We start from the raw sequence: 21460 nt of genomic DNA on the forward strand, positions 1-21460 counted from the left end.
AGAGGCCGCCTTGGTTCATCAACTGTCTATGTCAGCAGTACAGCTGACGGGGCTGTAGAGCAGCTAACAGCGTGTGGCCCATTTTTAGGATCTCCAGCTTTTTTGTCCACCAGGGAGACTGGGTTTTCATTTTTATTTTCTACCTGCACTCTTTTTTGAACAACTGTGTTTTGCTTGATCACAAAATAATCTATTGCTGCCACGGACTGGGGGAGTCTCGCCACGCTGCACTATTTGCATATCTGTTGTTGACCAATACTGGCCACTCGTGTGCCTGAGTAGCATCTGCACCATTTGCACAATCGACTAAGTAGTATCTGCAACATTTTCACAATCAACATTGTCCCCGATTATTGCACTACTAGTCACTTTAAACTACATACATTTCTTAAAGTCTCTGCACCCTTTGCACAATACTCATTGCATCGGACTATTGCTCTATTAGTCATTCAAACTGCTCTAATTGCTAAAGGACTTTGCATCCTTTCACACAATTGTCAAAAAAATAAAAATAAATACAATTGTACTGGCATTACCAATTACTGGTAACCTTTTATTGCTCAGTGACTGTTTTTTTTTTATATCTTTATCTCTCAAAAGTATTCTCTGTCAATTTAAATTTTTCTCTCTACCGGAGACAAATTCCTTATGTGTTTTTTACATACTTGGCAAATAAAGATGATTCTGATTCTGATGACTCCTTCTGCCCCTCCCCTCACACACACGTGGTACAGGCGCAGCGGGGATTGGATTGGAACAGAATGGCTACTTGTAAACGTTTTTTTTTATTCAAATAAATTAATAAGAATTATTATAGTATAAAATAAAATGCAGGACGAGTTTAAGAGGGGCTACAAGGATTTCTGACGGGGCTATAGCACCCCCTATCCCCAGGGTAGCCTAATCGCTGCAAATTGTGAGATCCCTGAGAAGAGTTCTTTCCTATTCTATTCTGTTGAAGATATTTTCTTTTATTTATTTTTATTTTCTGTATTATTATTATTATTATTATTATTATTATTATTACGAATGTTTGGTTATACATGTTTTGCGCAGGTTTTTGGTGTTTTTTTATTGGCCGATGTTAGGCCATAAAGTAGTTTGTGAAAACGTGTTCAATGTAAAAATGTGTTCCTTGAGTCGACAAAAATGAAATATAGAAATGTATGCAGCTTACCGTGGTGAGATTCATTTGACACAAGATGGCATTGATGAAACGTAAACAGTTGTCGCGTCTTCCAACGACACAGCCTGCAGGGGGGAGAGCGGGGATGACCAGAGCCTTATATATAGTTTTATATACGGCTCTGCTGATTCGAGTGTCGTCACAATTCCTCAGAGTCATTATCCCTCTATCTTGTAAGAATTGTAATTGTTGCATTAATTAAGCTCTTTTCCTACTGTTTCTCATGAAATCATTTGAAAACGGATTTATTGTAAATATTAAGTGGTACAGAAAATGAAATGAAATCAAATATACAAAACATTTCGTGAAATATATGTACATATACATGTAATTGTGTATACTTGATTATGTTAGTAATTAATACATTATAACTAAATTAATGAATAATATTAAAAATGTGAAGGATTATTTATTTATTTACCTACCTCATCTATGACCTGGCCCATCTACCGGTTTAAAAGAAAAAAAATCAAAAGTGGTTCTATTGACCGTTGCCCACCCCTGCTGTACCACTCCATTACGGTAGGTGTCAGTGTGTACATTTAAGCCGATCGCTGTTCCGTGTCACAGATATAAAGAGAAAACTAGATTAGCCCAGCGCGCTGTAGCAGCTAACCAACGTGCCTACGTAGCGCCCTGTTGGGAGGGTCGTCGTTCCGATGAAAGGTAATATATGCACATTGAAAATAAATCGTAACTTTTTCATTTCTTAACTGATGTTTATAACGTTAATTTTTTTTCTGGTCAACGCTGAAGCATGTCCTATTTATACCGAACATTTGAATAAAAAAAAATATATATATATTTTGACCAGAGAAAGTTTTTTCACAGTTTCCTTGTCGTAATTGTACGGCATTGTACCCAGCCGTATGTAGTCCTGTTTTCTTGCCGTCCATACGAAATGCGCTGACAACATTGCCACTTCTACCTTAGCGTCACCATAGGCACAAAAGGGGCGCGTCGAATCTTCCTATTCATATCTGTGTCCACTGCCTGACTACCTTCACCGCAGAAGAAGAAAGAAAAAAAAACAACAAAAACAAGAAGCAGAAGCGTGCAACGCCAATATTTGACTACAAATATATGAATATTTGAAAAACTACTCAGTAGGTCTCGTGTAAGGTAGCATGCTTTATTTAAAATGGCTATTTACGCTTTTAGAGGCCCCGGTCTTTGTTTTATGGTAAGTAAATGTCGATAGGTCGTAGCTTTTACTGCCCACCGAAAATCTGGAGGGTGCGCAAAGAAGCGGGATGAAGACTGTCATCGTCATCAGCTCTGACTCTGACAGTGATGAAGACGACTCGGGTGTGGAATTTGTCCGCTCCTACAGCGTCACCAAAACAGAGTCCAAAACGGCGGTGCGAGCTGACGTCCATGACGCCTCTATCAACCCTGTTGTGAGTAGGCGACAATAGCACAAAAGGATGAAAAGTAAAGATATTTGGGGAGCCGGCAGCGAGCGCTAGCGAAGGGTTGGCCAGCACGGGACGTCTACATTTAAAACTTCTTTTTTTTTCTTTTTTTTTTACTTTCACTTTCTTAATTTGTTTTACCCTAGTTACATGGTTTAAGCCAGCAGGTGGCAGTAAAGTCTTATAGAGGGCATATTAAGGCCCGTCGACTTTTTAATGGTATACAAATACCGATGGTTGTTAGTTTCCAAAAATTGTACTGAAGTAATAATAATGTTACTTTAGAATAATATAACTGAAGTAGAATTTAGTCCTCCAAATAATTAACTGAGTAAGCGTAAGTATGCAGTGAATAAATTACTCAAGTACTGAGTAACTGGTAACTTCTGATTTATTATTAAATAGCGCATGCACGTCAAATAGACAAAAATAAAAAACTGGAAATTTTACACTCATATATTGCCCTAAAATATCAATTTGAAACTTTTTTTGAATACCTAATATAAACTAGGCGACACGGTGTATGACTGGTAAGCAGATCAGCCTCACAGTTCTGAGGACCGGTGTTCAAATCCCGGCCCCGCCGTTGTGGAGTTTGCATGTTGCCTGCATGGGTTTTCTCCGGGCACTCAGGTTTCCTCCCACATCCCCAAAAAACATGCAGGGTAGGTTAATTGAAGACTCTAAATTGCCCGGAGGTGTGAATGTGAGTGCGAATGTGAGTGCGAATGGTTGTTTTCTTCTATGTGCCCTGCTGTTGGCTGGCAACCAGTTCAGGGCGTACCCCGCCTCTCGCCCGAAGATAGCTGGGATAGGCTCCAGCACGCCTGCGACCCTAGTGAGGATAAGCGGAACGGAAGATGAATGAATAATATAAACTAAGACAGACTCCGTCACAGTAATAACTTTGTTTACACACCTGCAGAATAGACTCACCAGAGATTATTTACTTATTGATTGTTAACTACTATATTTAACTTATATTTAACTATATTTAACACCAACCTTTATCAGCAATGCTGACATCTGTTCCATTATTCATTCCATTCCATTCCATTAAAACGTGTGTTCTTCCAATTTACACGTTTTTACCTTCAGTGCTGTGCAAACATTGCAGATTTCTTTTCTGCCTGCTTCTTCTCAAGCATTGGGTGAGTCTGATTGGGTCGGACAAACTGCAATTTGCATTCACGTGCTGTGGTTGACGTGCTGGTTTTATACATTTTGCAATCGCAGATCAAGATAGCCTTTTTGTATGTTTGTAAAGTTTCGAGCGGAGTTCATGTTGGCTGAAATGTGGACATTTTTAGGCAAAGACAAAATATATACCCCTTATCCGTACTCCACAGGTGAGATGGAGCCTATCTGTAAGGCATACATGCAAATCAGTCGCCTTTTGGCGAAATTCACCGTTTTGAAGTCAAAATAGGCTATTTACGTGAATCGTATAGATCCGATGAGTTTTTTCTGGGTGGGGGGGTTGCTGTCGCTGTTGTCATAGGCTGTTTCGTACTCCTTGAACGCTGACAGCTAGCAGTAACGGTACTTTTTCTCCGTTACAATGATCTAAATGTCGGTCGCTGCTTTTATTGATCAATTATTGCTTATTAATCAACTATTTCGTGCGCGAGACTAAGACTTCGGACTTCCGGATCGGGCGCTGTTTGTGCCAATACAATTTAAGCGCTGGTGACGATTAAGTGTAGTTCACAAATCAAACGACACAAAAAAAATCACATGACCTCACACAACGTCTTCTATTGGGCCATAGGTATTAACACTAGATAAGCCAGCCCGGCTGATCGTCGTGCCTAAATTGCGGCCATTTTGGGAAGGTCATCATGACCATGAAGGCAACGGCGAGCTACTCGCGTTTACATTCAGACGAACAAAAACAACAGCTTTCATGTATTATAGTATTTGTCTGGCACTGTCTGCCCAAATGTAGATATTACAGCTCACTTATAACTTGAGAAAACACCATGCAGTAAATTTGAGATGTTTTGTTGTAGTTTTGACTGTGCATAAACACGCACACACACAGCAATATCAGAATTTGCACATTCATATTTTATTCTGTAATTTATTTTAGATTTTTTTAATTGATGTTCACGCTGTGGTTAAAAAATCAGAATTGACTCACTATTTACTCAGTACTTGAGTAATTATTTCACTGTGTACTTTTTACTCTTAAGAAATTTTTTGGAGGACAACTTTTTACTTTTACTTGAGTCACATTATTGTCAAGTAACAGTACACTTAGGTACAATGTTTGGCTACTCTACCCACTGGAGCGAACATCCTCCACTGCTACTCTTACGTTTAAGCAACATTTTTGCTCATCAGATCAGCCAGTGTCGTATTTGTTACACTAGTATTTTTGCATTGAGGTGCTGCGGGTCATGGTCCAGGTTGCGGTCCCAGCGGAACCGCGAAACACATGTAACATCGGCGACAAGAGCTGATCCGCTAGTACAGCTTGTATTCATTAGGAAATGCGCCTACAATTATCTAATTCGTATACGGATGTTAATGTTACATTTACTAAGCGACGGAGCGATGTTAGGGATTATGTCACAACACAGAATGAACTTCAAATTCAGAAATGGACAATAAAAACTGAAAAATATTGTTCTTAATATTTTGCTGGAGGATGCATTTGGGATTAGCCTTTGAAGTTGGTAATAGTGAAAAATTAAGTGAAACAATGATTTTAGTCCATTCTTTTCCAGAATGAGAGTGCTTAAAGAGGAGGATCCTATTCATGTGGCACATCTTGAAGCTGGCATCAAGTGCAGGTGGAGATGGGCCTGGCTGGAGGTTGGAGGCCAAAACAAAAAAAGCAAAGAAATGAGGCAAATTCAATTTTAACCTTAAATTTGTACATCAAAATGTACTTGAGCGGTGTAAATAAATGTTTTTCTGCATGAAGAAAATGAGTTTATTTTGCTTTAGTGTACTCTTCAGAGTCTTCCAGATTGCTTAATTTATGTAAAATAAAAATAAATTCTCTGCGTGGGCCCAGGGATCCCCCCCGGTTCCCCCCTACAATTATTTTTGTTGCTGTTGTTGTCACCTTTTTCATGCCTTAGGTGTTTGCATGTCTGGTAAGGTAAATATGTCATTTTCAAAATTAGCTTCTGTGTGCTAGCCTCAACACGATATCATAAGCACTGACCTAATACTGACTTTACCACCTAAATTTTCATATGTGTTCCATGAAACTGTATTAAATTATTCCCAACAGTCTTATTTTCTTCCTTCATAGTGTTTCTCTTGGACACACTGCTTCCGGTGTCTGTATTGGGATGTTGCATTATTATTATTATTATTTTTGTTTTTTTTAGTGGCCTTTTATTGTGGGCTGCCTAACACACCTATGCAATAATCAATAATGCATCCTGATTTGCCACACCTGTGAGTTTGATGGGGCAGCACGGTGGATGACTGGTTAGCACATCTCCCTCACAGTTCTGAGGACTGGGGTTCAAATCTGGCCTCGCCTGTGTGCAGTTTTCATTTTTCTCCCCGTGCCTACATGGGTTTTCTCCAGGTACTCCGGTTTCCTCCCATATCCCAAAAACATCCATGGTAGGTTGATTGAAGACTCTAAATTGTCAGTAGGTGTCAATGTGAGTGCGAATGGTTGGTGTACCCCGCCTCTCGCCCAGAGTCAGCTGGGATAGGCAGCAGCACACTGGTGAGGATAAGCGGTGCGGAAAATGGATGGATGGGTGTGAGTTGGATGGAGCAAAAAAGTGCTCCCACAAATTAGATTTGTAAACAATATATGAGAGAAATAGGCCTGATGTGTACATAGAAAAAGTCAGAGTTTTGAATTCAGCTCATGAAAAATGGGAGCAAAAACAAAAGTGTTGCATTTATATTTTTGTTCAGTGTAGTTGAGACTGGATCAACAATTGCTCTGCTAGTTGTAACCACGTGGAGTGAAATCCATTTTGCTTCAGTTGCGTCAAGACACAATTAATCAACAACGTCCATCTCTAATATTCACTATTAATTACCCTGGACTTAAGGTTTAGGTACATTTCAGTTTTAAAACACAAGTTTTAAAGTGTCAGAATCCTATCAATTTGGGTTAATAGCACGATGCAAGATGGGACAGTGGAGCTGTGGTCTGATGTCAATTAGTACACATTTTTGTCTGCTCTTCATGCATAATTTCTAGCTGGGCATTTTTTCTCTCTGCATGTACAGCAATTACAAGTAAAATTTTTACTTCTCTTGTTCTAGGTTTCATTTGGGGAGAAAGAATCAACCCAGACCTGTCCAGAAGTTAAGTTGCATGAAAAACAAACAGACTTCAATGTGAACACTTTGAAGAAGGCCAAACAAGAGGAGGAAAATGTACCTAAAAGAACATTGAAAGACAACACTTCAAATGAACGTCATTTACATAGACACAAATCATCAAAGGAGGACTGTGGGGAGTTGAAGCCAACTTTGGAAGTGCTATCTATTCAGTTCAAACCGGAACTTAGTTACAGAGTACATGTACCAAATAAACTGCACTTTCTGGAAATGGGAGTAACAGAAGGCACACATTCAGGACAGAAAGCTTCTCTTGGTTTAAATGACGATGCCACTCGGACGTTACCGTATCCTGGACAACTACAGGGAACTCATGTAGACAAAATGGATGACGCGTCTTCATCGAGGCCCGTCCTCTCTTTATGGCAAGGGACAGAAGATGTGACTGATGCAAAGTCACACAGGTCTGATCATCTGACCCAGAGCATTCCTGTTGACTCTCTATGGTCTAAAAGTGAGGACTTGGAAGACTTTTGGTCCGGTGGAGATGAAGCAGATAGAGACAGTCCAACATATTTCATGTGGCAAGGGGAAAGTGATGGAGAAGGGAATCCTGAAGTTGAATTCAGGGGGGCCAGTCAGAATGAAAGGAATTTTGTGTGCCCAGATACGTTCCAGAGATTAATGGATGGATTAGCACATACCCTGGTTGGAACCATTTGTTACATTTTCAGGGTCCGACATTAACGGTGGCCCGGGGCCACAACGTCGTCGTGTCAGGCCACCACTATGTATAGACACTGGCCCGCTCAGGCCAGTACAAATTTTTAAGTCACTGAAAAATTTCTCCTGCCAAAAATAGCCCAAAACTGGATTTTCAGTGTCGGTCTGAAATTCTTTTATCACCGAAACATCTCGTCCAAGACAGGATGTTGTGATGAAGTAAAGAGAAACTGCAACCAGCACACCCAACTGGATAAACAGGCACGCATTCGGGTTAGCCTCAAGACGATAGCCGAAGCTAACGCCACTAGCCACATACAGTAGCTCGTACTTCGCAGCGTGTAGAATGTTAACCTGCCTTCCATGAGTGTTCTTTAAGATGTTTATTTACGCCCCCAACTTATTGGAGTCTACTGTAAAACTAAACTCCTTGTCTGCTTTCACATCTGCCTTTCATAGCAAGAAACAGCGACATTTTGAGATTCTGCATTTTTTTTAATATTCTTGTTTTTACTTTATTTCATTCATGAAAATGTTTTTTCAATTTTAGTTTATTTTTTTCATTTTCGTTTTACGATGATTGTCATTGCCCTAAAAGCAATTGTACTAATAATTTCTTAAAGGGGCTTAAATAATACAGTAGAAAGACGCTAAATATGAAATAATCACTAAAACCTAACGTATTATATGAATATATGGGAACAGTACAAGTTCTGACACGGCCACCACTCAAAAAGGTTTAACGTCGGACCCTGCATTTTTCTATTTTAATTCACTTGATCTGCACCCAATACACATAGGCTTATCTTTTATGCCTTCTTTCTAGATGCCTGAGAAAAATGTGAACTGTGACACTTCTAAGGTGGAATGCCAGCAAAGGCTCAGCCTAGTTTATATCACCATGGACGAAAACTACCATGAAGGCACTTTGCATGTTTTGTCGGACCTCCTCCATCCTGGCTACTGTCCTCCCAAGGATGTCATGTCCCACCTGCTAAGTGGCATCCTGCTGGACCCTCTGTGTCAACATCACCTTTGTGTACAGGCCTGGAATCTGCTGATGATGGCACAAAGGTGAGAGCACTAAAAAAAAAAAACCTCGAGTTAATGGTTGTCCAAAGAAAATGACCAAAAATTACCGCATGTCGTGAAGTTCCCATCTTCGTATTCAGAGATTGAAATCATGTTTTGATTGCAGACACCACCTGGCTGATAAAAACACAGTTCCATGGAGCTGGGAGATGGTGACTTCAGTCATGTCCAGTCAGGTACTGAACAAGCAGGGGAATTTATCACAGCTAGCGAGCTAGTGAACAATTTATACTGAAGTTGAGCTCAGTCCATTTTGTGACACTGGTCGACCGACTTGTGAAACAAGTTTTCCCATTCATCATGACTGGACGATATGGCCTTATTTTAAAATTTAAAAAATGTTCTTCTCTTTCTGACTAAAATAAAATTTGTATCTCTCCCGCTTTGCTTAAAGAAAAAGCAAATGAAAATGACATTTTTAACCTGGGATTTGCATTGTCTCCTGATGCCAAACAAGCTTTGAAACTTTTTTTTTCTTCTTTTAACGACCATAAACTTGCACTAACTTCCACATAAATAATAGAAATGCGTTTTATTTTTTACATCTAATGTGAAAATAGGTTTTTCCTCTTAGAAAAAAATACCCTTTTAATCAGAACACGTATGTAAACACAGTCCTATAATAAATTTTTATTTTGAAAATTTACGGTATCAGCATTGCAGTTCAGTGCGTTTTGGATTGGCGTTATTTAAAAAAGGTGATGGTTGTTATGATTGATCGCCGTTTATTGCTAACAGCCTCTCAAAATATCCTCACGCTTTTCTTTATTCTTCCATAGTCCCTTACCTGTCTTTGGGGCAATCCGCTTCTTCCTTGACATAGGAGAGGGTCTGTAGTTGGGTAGCGCTCATTCGCTCGGTGTGCCGTGGGCCTACATAGCGATTCATGATCATTATGCAACTATCATGGCACTGAAACACTTGGCCGGAATCTTTTCTGCTTAGGATGTGAGTCTTGCTTCACTGTAACTGCCAGTGCATATTCTTCCCCTACCACCATCATCCTTTCCCAAAGTCTTGCAACAAGCAAACCATACACAGAGAGTTGATGTTTGATGCTGGCTGACATAAGGTCAGGTGAAAGTGCTCTGACAGTCTGATGTCCAAAAAGCTCTATTTACTTGTTCTTTCGCTGGCCTCTCTTTATCAGGACAAGAAAAGCAACCATCAACCTGAGGTGGTGCGCATGCTCCTGGAGTATATTGTGCAGACTTTGGAGGATGACTTCTCTTACAGAAAGTCCACGTCTGAACTCCATCACTCCATAGCAAAAGCTACGTTGTCATGCAATCAGCTCTTCCCACAAGTACAGTGAGTTTGGCACCTAGGCAGTGTTCATGTTGTCAGCAAATTTTGATTTAGTTTTAATCAGTCTTATGACTAAAATTTGAATTTAGCTTTAGTCATAATTTTGACTGAATTGTTCTAGTTTTAGTATAGTTTTAGTTGACGAAATACCATCAGATTATAGTCGACGGAAACTGAAGTAGATTTACTCGACTAAAATAAAAAGTGTGTAAAGGGTAATAAGTAAACTTGAACTTAACTTTCTGAAAGTCATTGTTTAACTAGATTAGCGGTTCTCAGAGTGTGGTACAAGCATAGCTATGATCAATAGGTAGATATGACAAGCCCCAGTTCCAATGAAGTTGGGACATTGTGTTAAACATAAATTAAAACAGAATACAAAGATTTGCAAATCATGTTCGACCTATATTGAATCAAATACACTACAAAGACAAGATATTTAATGTTCAAACTGATAAACTATTGTTTTTAGCAAATAATCATTAACTTAGAATTTTATGGCTGCAACACGTTCCAAAAAAGCTGGGACAGGTGGCAAAAAAGAAAAAAATTTACACATTACCCTTTACACAGTTTTTATTTTAGTGGACTAAATCTACTGGAGTTTTTGTCAACTGTAATCTTATGGTATTTCGGCAACTAAAACTTGACTAAAACTAAAAGAACTTAGATGACAAAATTATGATTAAAACTAAATAACTTTTTAGGGAAAAGACCAAAATGTAGACCTAAATTAACACTGCTACCCACCTCTGCTTAATTTTGACAAGTAATAATGTTGGTCTTCCAGAGATGTTATCAAGTGGCTATTTTCTGCCATCATCAAATCGACTGAAAGTGGAGAGAGTAGTGCAGCTGCCAGGGAAAGAGATGAACATATCAGGTAAACTCCACACATTTTGTTACCACTCATGTAAAAAGGACAAACACAAGTATTAAGGTCATAAAACCTATACTAATCTGTGTATCTTTACTCGTTAGTTAAGGTTTGTGTCCTAAATACAGCGGCTGAAATAAGTATTTAACACGTCACCATTTTTCTCACTAAATATATATCCAAAGGTGCTATGGACATGAAAATTTCACCAGATGTTGGGAACCAAGTAATCTATATATACAAAGAAAGTCGAACAAATAAACTCAGAAATTAAGTTATATGTAATAATGTGAAATGACACAGGGAAAACGTATTGAACATGCCAACTGGTATTTATTTAATACTTTTAACACAAAAGCCTTTGTTTGCAATGACAGATTCAAGATGCCTCCTGTATGGAGAAACTAGTCGCATGCATTGCTCTGGTGTGATTTTGGCCCATTCCTCCACACAAGCAGTCTTCAAATCTTTAAGGTTCCATGGGCTTCTTTTATGGACGTTGCGTTTCAGTTCTTTCCATAGATTTTCGATTGGATTCAAGTCAGGTGATTGGCTGGGCCATTCTAGTAGCTTTATTTTTTTTCCTTTGAAACCAATTGAGAGTTTCCCTGGCAGTATGTTTTGAATCATTATCCTGATGATATGTCCACCCTTGTTTCATTTTCATCATCGTCGTAGATGGCAGAAGATTTTTGTCAAGAATGTCTTAGAAGATTTTCCCAAGTTTACCAGGTTGAAGTTTACCAGTACCATTTGCTGTAAAGCAGCCCCACACCATCATGTTTCCACCTCCGAACTTCACTGTTGGTATGGTGTTTTTAGGATGACGTGCAGTACCATTTCTCCTCCAAACGTGTGCATTACGGCATTCAAAGAGTTCAATTTTGCGCTCATCAGACTAGACTATATTTTCCCAGTATTTAACAGGCTTGTCCAAATGTTGTTCAGCAAACTTTAAATGACCTTTGACATGCTTTTCTTGGGGTCTTGGGGATGAGCGTGCATACAGGCCAAGGCGGCAGAGTGCATTACTCACTGTTTTCCTTGTGACAACAGTCCCTACTAATTCCAGGTCTTTTTGAAGCTCTCTGCAGGTGGTCCTTGGCTCTTGGACAACTCTTCTGATTATTCTTTGCACTCCTTTGTCAGAAATCTTGTGAGAAGCATCTGATCGAGGCAAATTTATGGTGGTATGATTGGTTTTCCACTTACATATTATGGCCCCAACTATGCTCACTGGAACGTTCAGAAGCTTAGATATGTGCCTGTAACCAATGCCATCGTTATGTTTTGCAACAATTAGTTTGCGATGGTTTTGAGTCAGCTCTCTGCTCTTACCCATCATGAGATTTGTCTTGACTCACACCTTGGCAATGAGACCTTTTTGTAGGCCATCAATTAGGACTGAACCAGCTGATATTCATTTGCACTGACAAGGGGCTGGATTGCTGTTTGATTATTGATAGATTTTAGGTGTTGTCTTGGCTTTCCATGCCGTTTTGCACCTCCCTTTTGTCATGTGTGCAATACTTTTTCCCTGTGTCATTTCACATTATTACACACAAAATCTCTGATCTTATTTGTTCTACTTTATTTGTAGGTATGGCTTACTTTGGTTGTTCCCAACATCTGGTGAAAATTTAATGTCAATGGCACCTTTGGAAATATAGTTAGTGTGAAAAATGGTGACGTATTCAATAGTTATTTCAGTCCCTGTAATTGTTTTTGCCCTTTTCATGTGAAAGACTAATAGGGCTGGGCATTGTTAAGAACCTTACGATTTGACTTGATTTTGGTACTTTAGGTTGCAATTCGATTCTATATTGATTTAAATGCTCCAATAGTGATTCATTAAGAAGTAGAAATATTCAGATAATTAAAAGAACATTTGACACTAATTCCCACTCATTAGAAATGAAATGAGATGTGAAAGATATGTACGTACGGGTCAGTTGCTCTGCAAGTCCAACCACAACATGTAAGAGCCACTCTTTCTGATTACTTCTGACTCCAAAACAGCTGTCTTAACTCTGTGTACAGCTTCGGGACAGTGACTTCTGACGTGTTATCGATTTGGTATTCCATATCGTGGTTCGAGTGTCTTGTCCACTTCCCGTGTTCTGGATTTACAGGGAATCCAAAATGACCCCAAATGTCAGATTTAAAAGTAGAAGTCGCTCACCTCACACTGTTGCTGCCGTGCAGCTGCTTGCTTTAGTCGCCATTTTGTTATTGTTTGGTAGAGTAAGGCTTCTGGCCATACAATGCGAATCATACGTATAGCGCCCCCACTGGCCCACTGGCCAGAAAGTGAATTGATTCAGAGAGTCTGTTGTATCGATATTGAAGTGTGTGTGTGGTGGGGGGGGGGGGGGGGGGGGGGGGCGGTGGAGTATTGCAATGTATTGGTGATTTTATATTTTTACCCACCCCTCGAGACTAATCTTTGTAATCTTTCAGAATTGTGTCCATTCTCCAGCGGATATTGTGTCTTGCTTTAGAAGCAGATCGCACTCCTGCGCTAAGCGCACCAAAGTTGTCCCAGGAGCTCTTCTTCACACTCATCAGCACCGAGCCCCTACGAGCACAGAGGTGAGTATGGGAGAGGAGTAAACAAAGCAATGAACCAGTACATAAGAAAACATTACTGTTCTCCTGCCACACAATAGTCCTCTTCTACTGCGGTTCTGTCTCTGCGCTAATGACTCCCAGGCTACTGCTGCTGAACAGCCTGCAGAGCAACCTGCTGAGATGGAAGCTGCTGGAACATCTGCTGGACTATGCGTGTCCACTGAAAACACCTGTGCCCATGTCACTCAGTCGCTTGCTGCACTTTTTGGAGAACTGCACACTGGCTGCAGACCCAACGGTGAATACGACACTTGCCACTAAGGATTATCCTAAATTCATTAAATGTTACGTATGGTTAAGATTTTCTAGTATGCATGGATCGGCTGAGACAACCTCCTTGTCTGTACATTTTACATTATATTAGAACTTATAATGCTATGGTTTAGGGGTAGCACGTTTTTTGAAAACCATCCAAACGTTTCGGTTCAACTGTTTCGGTTCGCTCCGCATGTGTCCTGTTTGGTTCGTAGGCATGCGCAACTTCTTTTTCTCACATTTATTAAAGTGGCGAAGCAGTGAAAAGTACTGCTATCAGCTATATGCGGAACGTCACGTGAAAACGTCAAAAGTCAATCCATTGCTTTTTTTATTTCCTCATTTTTTGGGAGCTTAAATAACATCACTGAGCTGTTCTGTAAATTGAGACATCCAGCGAAGACACATTTTCGATGACCGATTTTGATCTCCAGGATAATGGTGAACGTTGGAAGAAATGGGAGGAGTTGGTTCAACACCTCTGGATGTTGCTAGTCAGCTACAACACAACTATGAAAGGTGAGCTGTTTGGAAGAAATGGAACTATCACGATAAAGGACTTTTCCGCTTGATGTTTTTGAGTTCTATTTCCTATGAATTCCTTGAATATACAGTGTATCTGTAAAGTGGATGTAATTTAATACTTTAATTTGGTTTATTGCATTTTCATACAAGGGTTAATAAGTATTCTTTAGGTAGAGAAACACTTAAGGCCTCTTTAGTCTCCGACAGGCCGACAATGCCTGCATTGCATCACGTGACCGATGAATTGGCCCGCGCGGCCCCCCTCTGCGTCACTTGACGCCCACACGGCAAAAGTTGTTACTGCGCGTAGAATGCTGCGGAGACCATATCTTTTGATTGGTCCGTTTTAGTCACGTGCTGTGATGACGTACTCAGCGTGCCCCTTGGTTCTACATACCATCTACGCCGCCGCCTTATTGATCGATTTTTCAGCATAATTAAACGTATCATCTGGTGATCTAGGTCCATTTGTTCTCGCAGACAGTTCCACAGTCGCCATTATTGTTGCTTTGTTCCTTGTTACAGAAAGGAAAGTAAAAACGGCTACCGGAAATGTCAAAAAAATGCAGAGGAAACTCCATCCTGTGGTGTCCTAGCCAATACCAGCCGTAGCGACACTCCCGACTTGGAGGTGAACTGCAGTACATCTTCAAAACTGCGCGCGTGGGTTGCGCTCGAGTATAAAGGCAAACTGCGTGCGGTATAGCCGCAGTGACGTCAGTGCAGTCGCCGCCCGCGCGAGTATAAAGAAGCCTTTATTGGGCCTCATTCACTAATAAATGTGTCGAAATGTTCTTCCTCTGCGCACAAGTTGAGCGGTTGCACAAAATCACCATCAGATTCATGACGTGCGTACCGGCCAATTTTCTTGCACCACTGTGCGCATGTTGAAGGGATACATATTTCTGATAACCAAGGTTAAAGACTAACAGTCAGTAGGCACTTGGCAATAGTTCAACAAGGCGCTATACCGTACTCCTCAGCCCCAATCCAAGTCTCAGTCACATAGAGGAAGTCCAGGCCGTGGGAGTTGACGATAAAGTCCCCTCCTAAAGTATTGGAGCAACAAGGTCAATTTCTTTGTTTTTGTTCTGTACTGAAGATGTGGGTTTCAGATCAAAAGATGAATATGAGACAAAAGTTCAGAATTCCAGCCTTTATTTCATGGTATTTACATCTAGATGTGTTAAACAACTCAGGACAGAGCACCTTTTGTTTGAAGCAACCCACTTTTCAGGTAAGCAAAAGTATTGGAACAGACAAGATTAAATTAACTTTTAATATTTGGTGACATAACCCTCCATCCATCCATTTTCTACCGCTTATCTGGGGTCGGGTCGCGGGGGCAGTAGCTTTAGCAGGGACTCCCAGACTAACCTCTCCCCAGCTACTTCATTCAGCTCTTCCGGGGGGATCCCGAGATCTTTCCCAGGCCAGCCGAAGGATGTAGTCTCTCCAGCGTGTCCTGGGTCGTCCCCGAGGTCTCCTCCCGGTGGGATGTGCCCGGAACACCTCACCAGGGAGGTGTCTGGGAGGTATCCGAATCATATGCCCCAGCCACCTCATCTGGCTCCTCTCGATGCGGAGGAGCAGCAGCTCTACTCTGAGATCCTCCCGGATGACCGAGCTTCTCACCCTATCTCTAAGGGAGAGCCCGGACACCCTGCGGAGGAAACTCATTTCGGCGGCTTGTATCCGGGATCTTGTTCTTTCGGTCACGACCCACAGCTCGTTGTACACACAGCACCCCATATTGACAGGAAAAAAAAAATTCTTGTTTAATTTTTTGCATATTTGCAGACACAGCCATTAGTATTCAGACCCTTTGCTTAGTATTTAGTAGAAGCACCCTTTTGAGCTAATACAGCCATGAGTCTTTTTGGGATTGATGCAACAAGTTTTTCACACCTGGATTTGGGGATCCTCTGCCATTCCTCCTTGCAGATCCTCTCCAGTTCTGTCAGGTTGGATAGTGAACGTTGGTGGACAGACATTTTCAGGTCTCTCCAGAGATGATCAATTGGGTTTAAGTCAGGGCTCTGGCTGGGCCATTCAAGAACAGTCACAGAGTTGTTCTGAAGCCACTCCTACGTTATTTTAGTTTCCTGAGCAGGGAACAGAATATTGTGTACTATGACCATGTAAAGACCAAAACCACCATCAGCCAAATCGGTTTCTGCAGGGGAAAAAAAATAGAAAACAGCCTTTTTGTGAAAGCAGACAGATCAAGCAGAACAATTACTTTGTTGTATATATATTTTTTAGTGAAAATCTCAAACATCTGAACATAAAACAACACTGGAGAAGTACTTTTGACAGAAAAAGAATTTATTTACAAGTATAACTGTAGGCGGCACGGTGGCCGACTGGTTAGAGCGTCAGCCTCACAGTTCTGAGGACCCGGGTTCAATCCCTGGCCCCGCCTGTGTGGAGTTTGCATGTTCTCCCCGTGCCTGCGTGGGTTTTCTCCGGGCACTCCGGTTTCCTCCTACATCCCAAAAACATGCATGAATTGGAGACTCTAAATTGCCCGTAGGGATGACTGTGAGTGCGAATGGTTGTTTGTTCCTATGTGCCCTGCGATTGGCTGGCAACCAGTTCAGGGTGTACCCCGCCTCCTGCCCGATGACAGCTGGGAAAGGCTCCAGCACGCCCGCGACCCTAGTGAGGAGAAGCGGCTCAGAAAATGGATGGATGGAGTATAACTGTACAGAATTTACATTAGAAAAAAAAATCATGACCAAATGGGGCTCCCACACTAGCACTTTCTTCCTCCAAATTCTCCTCCTCTACCGTTTGGTCAATAGTCCAGGTTTTTATTACCTTGCGCATAAAATCTAGCAGGCGGCACGGTGAACATCTGGTTAGTGCGTCTGTCTCACAGTTCTGAGGACCGGGGTTCAATCCCGGCCCCGCCTGTGTGGAGTTTGCATGTTCTCCGGTTTCCTCCCACATCCCAAAAACATGCATGGTAGGTTAATTGAAGACTCTAAATTGACCAAAGGTGTGAATGTGAGTGTGGATGGTTGTTTGTTTGTATGTGTCCTGCGATTGGCTGGCAACCAGTTCAGGGTGTACCCCGCCTCCTGCCCGATGATAGCTGGGATAGGCTGCAGCGCACCCGCGACTCTTGTGAGGATAAGCGGCTCAGATAATGGATGGATGGATGGATAAAATCTAGCAAAGTTTTGTTATTCTTTGGTGACGGTCTTGTGTAGTTGTCATTGTCCTTGAAACCAGTCCCTGCTTCTGCTCGAAGCACCACCTGTGCAGTTTAAAAACATAACTATTACTAAAAAAAATATTTTGAATTTGAATTTTGAAATTGCTGTCGTGGGACATGGAGAAAAAAAAGCTTTCAATTACCTTTTTTCTCTGCACTGCTTACTGGAATGGGGGTAGAACATCTGCTGGATGCATAACCATGCCCATTTAATACCAAAAACGTAGTTTTACATCTTTTAAAACTTGATCACCTAATCCCAAAGACGTAGTTTTACGTCTTTTACGTTATTTTCTAAATTACTAAAGAACGGAAAAAGGTAGAAACAAACTTTTTTTTTGCTTGAAAGATGGAAGTCAGGGTGCCATTTTTATATAGCCATAGAACATAATATTCTGTGTGCCTTGAAAAATCGGTCAAAATCCTCTAAAATGGCTACTACTGAGGGGGGTTCTCTTTTGAGAAATGTCTGGGATTAAATGAAAAATACATACCATTACTAGAGAATACTTTTTATTGATGACGTGTTTTGCAAAGGTAAAAAAAAACATTACTTTTCTTTGTCCCTATGTCACGTGATAAATAATGAAGGTGCTGATTGGCCGAACACGAGATCTGTGTATCGCCGATCGATTGCTATTCCTTACAATTCCCGGATGTCTGTCACAGCTAATTTTAAATTGAATTTGTCGAACTGAATCTGAAATTATCAAACTAAATGTGAAAATATGTAATTTTAATTTTCTTTGCAGATCAAAAATTCTTACATTCACTTTCAAGTTTATTGGACTGCAGTTTCAAACAAATAAATTCAATTTCAAATTATACTATGCGGATTGAGTTTTTAAATGCAATGTTTCAAATTAAACAATACAAATTCAAATTATGTTTTTCAAATTCAGTTTTTTAATGCAATTATTCAAGTTTAGAAATTCAAATACACATGATTCAAATTCAGTTCTTGCTGGCACATATTTCAGCCCATAGCCCACTCTATATCTCTGCAGGAGAGTATTCAAATAACTTTTTGATATCCTGTGCACTGTGAAGTTATCCTTCTAACCTCCATACTGTTATCTCTAGGATATCTGTACACCTCAGTCAGCAAGCAAACAAGCCGAGCTAGCTCCTTGGTCTACAAGCTCGATGATACGCTAACAAAGGCGGCCATTTGTAAAGCCGTGGAGGCCTTCCTCGCAAGATCCCAGGCAGACGTTGGCCAAGCGTTGCCTCCCCACGTAGAGGAGTCCCTCACTTACTTACAGGACTTCCTGCTAGATGTCTGTGAATGTTAAATGAGGAAACAGTTGATTTTATTAAATGTCATTATAGTGTCTGTAAGAAATGTTTATAACTAAACTGTTTTGCTTTTGTGTAAATGTAAAAATATTCATTTAGTATTACTTTTATCTAATATTTAATATTTTTAGAAGTATTCATAAGATGTACTTCTTTGGAACCCTTTCTAGACAAGTGAAATTTTTGTGCTATTATACATCCCATTCTTACACTATGGGGTTTAATATGACATTTTCTATAGGGGTGAGGTCAGGATTGTGCAGGCCAGTTAAATTTATCCACATCAAACTCTCTCATCCATGTATTTATGAACCTTGAATTGTGCACTGATGCACAGTCATGTTGGAACAGGGAGGGGCCATCTCCAAACTTATTCCCACCAAGTTGGAAATGTGCAAAATATTAACCTCTGAGCTCCAGTGAAAGGAACTCGAATGCTTCAGTATACCAAAAGATTTTGGACAGTCAACCTTTAATACCTTTTCCTGTTCCAACATGTCTGTGCACGAGTGCACAAAGCAAGGTCCATAAAGACATGGTTAAGAGAATTTGGTATTGATAAAATTGACTGGCCTGCACAGAGTCCTGCCGTTAACCCAATAGAACACCTTAGGGTTGATTTTGAGTGGACAGTGAGCCAGGCTTTCTCGTCCAACATCAGTGTGTGACCTCACAAATATGCTCCTTGAAGAATGGCCAAAAATCCCCAATAACTCACTCCTAAACTTTGTTGAACTACTTTTGGCAATAGAGTGTAGTGTATATATGTAGTGTACACTTTTTTTCCAGAAGAAGCAGTAACATAGGGTAACCTACAAGAGTGGATTACATTTTGTGCAGACGATATAATCTGAAGGAGGTTACTAGTTTAAGGTAGTGGTAGGGAAGAATGTGGCTAAAAAGCATCGGATGGTGGTGTGTAAAATGACCCTGGTGGTGGGGAGGAAGATTAAGAAAACAAAGGCGGAGCAGAGAACCATGTGGTGGAAGCTGAGAAAGGAAGAGTTTTTTTGCGGCTATATATGTATGTGTGTGTGTGTGTAATAAATAAATAGATAGATAGATAGATAGTGGGTACGGAAAGTATTCAAACCCCCTTAAAATTGTCACTCTTTGTTATATTGCAGCCATTTGCTAAAATCATTTAAGTTTTTTTTTTTTCGTCATTAATGTACACACAGCTCCCCATATTGACCAAAAAAAAACGGAATTGTTGAAAGTTTTGCAGATTTATTAAAAAAGAAAAACTGGAATATCACAGTATTCAGACCCTTTGCTGTGACACTCATGTTTAACTCGGGAGCTGTCCATTTCTTCTGAACATCCTTAAAATGATTCTACACCGTCATTGGAGTCCAGCTGTGTTTGATTATACTGATTGGGCTCGATGAGGGGAACACACCTGTTTATATAAGACCTTACAACTCACAGTGCATGTTAGAGAAAATGAGAATCATGAGGTCATAGGAACTGCCTGAAGAGCTCAGAGACAGAATTGTGGCAAGGCACAGATCTGGCCAAGGTTACAAAAAAAATCTGCTGCACTTAAGGTTCCTAAGAGCACAGTGGCCTCCATAATCCTGAAATGGTAGACATTTGGGACGACCAGAACCCTTCCTAGAGCTGCCCGTCCGGCCAAACTGAGCAATCGGGGGAGAAGAGCCTTGGTGAGAGAAGAACCCAAAGATCACTGTGGCTGAGCTCCAGAGATACCGTCGGGAGATGGGAGAAAGTTCTAGAAAGTCAACCATCACTGCAGCCCTCCAGCAGTCGGGGCTTTATGGCAGATTGGCCCGACGGAAGCCTCTGCTCAGTGCATGAAAGCCTACATGGAGTTTGCTAAAAAAAAAAAAAAAAAAACACCTGAAGGACTCCAAGATGGTGAGAAATAAGATTCTCTGGTCTGATGAGACCAAGATATAACTTTTTGCCCTTAATTCCAAGTGGTATGTGTGGAGAAAACCAGGCACTGCTCATCACCTGTCCAATACAGTCCCAACAGTGAAGCGTGGTGGTGGCAGCATCATGCAGTGGGGCAGCTGCAGGGACAGGACGGCTGGTTGCGATCGAAGGAAAGATGAATGTGACCAAGTACAGGGACGAAACCTTCTCCAGAGTTCTCAGGACCTCAGACTCGGCCGAAGGGTCACCTTCCAACAAGACAATGACTCAAAGCACATAGTTAAAATAACAAAAGAGTGGCTTCAGAACAACTCAGTGACTGTTCTTGAATGGCCCAGCCAGAGCCCTTACTTAAACCCAATTGAGCATCTCTGGAGAGACCTGAAAATGGCTGTCCACCCATGTTCACCATCCAACCTGACTGAACTGGAGAGGATCTGCAAGGAAGAATGGCAGAGGATCCCCAAATCCAGGTGTGAAAAACTATATATATATACACATACATACATACTAGGCGGCACTGGTTAGAACGTCTGCCTCACAGTTCTGAGGACCGGGGTTCAATCCCGGCCCTGCCTGTGTGGAGTTTGCATGTTCTCCCCGTGCCTGCGTGGGTTTTCTCTGGGCACTGCGGTTTGCTCACACATCCCAAGAACATGCGTGGTAGGTTGATTGAAGACTCTAAAATTGCCCGTAGGTGTGAATGGTTGTTTGTTTATGTGTGCCCTGCGATTGGCTGGCAACCAGTTAGG

General features: G+C 41.0%; 1 protein-coding gene across 5 annotated transcripts; it reads left to right on the plus strand.

Moving 5' to 3' along the window:
* Positions 1-2168: 2168 nt before the first annotated feature.
* simc1 (SUMO interacting motifs containing 1) lies at positions 2169-20154 on the plus strand. Of its 5 annotated transcripts, none has more exons than XM_061786717.1 (11): positions 2170-2586; positions 6856-7581; positions 8423-8670; positions 8795-8864; positions 9839-9999; positions 10787-10879; positions 13334-13465; positions 13586-13742; positions 14194-14278; positions 14810-14915; positions 18591-18728. In XM_061786717.1, exons 1-10 carry the CDS (start codon positions 2440-2442, stop codon positions 14878-14880), a joined length of 1890 nt encoding a protein of 629 aa, XP_061642701.1. In that variant the 5' UTR covers positions 2170-2439; the 3' UTR covers positions 14881-14915; positions 18591-18728. The 5 variants fall into 5 exon arrangements, 3 of the variants coding, with proteins under 3 accessions (XP_061642701.1, XP_061642699.1, XP_061642700.1); XM_061786716.1 differs by lacking the exon at positions 14810-14915 and adding an exon at positions 5334-5456 and having other exon boundaries at positions 2457-2586; positions 18591-20154; XR_009790371.1 differs by lacking the exon at positions 14810-14915 and having other exon boundaries at positions 2169-2586; positions 13543-13742; positions 18591-18645.
* Positions 20155-21460: the final 1306 nt, after the last annotated feature.

The sequence above is a fragment of the Phyllopteryx taeniolatus genome, chromosome 10 (genome assembly GCF_024500385.1).
Source record: "Phyllopteryx taeniolatus isolate TA_2022b chromosome 10, UOR_Ptae_1.2, whole genome shotgun sequence".
Classification (NCBI taxonomy): Eukaryota; Metazoa; Chordata; class Actinopteri; order Syngnathiformes; family Syngnathidae; genus Phyllopteryx; species Phyllopteryx taeniolatus.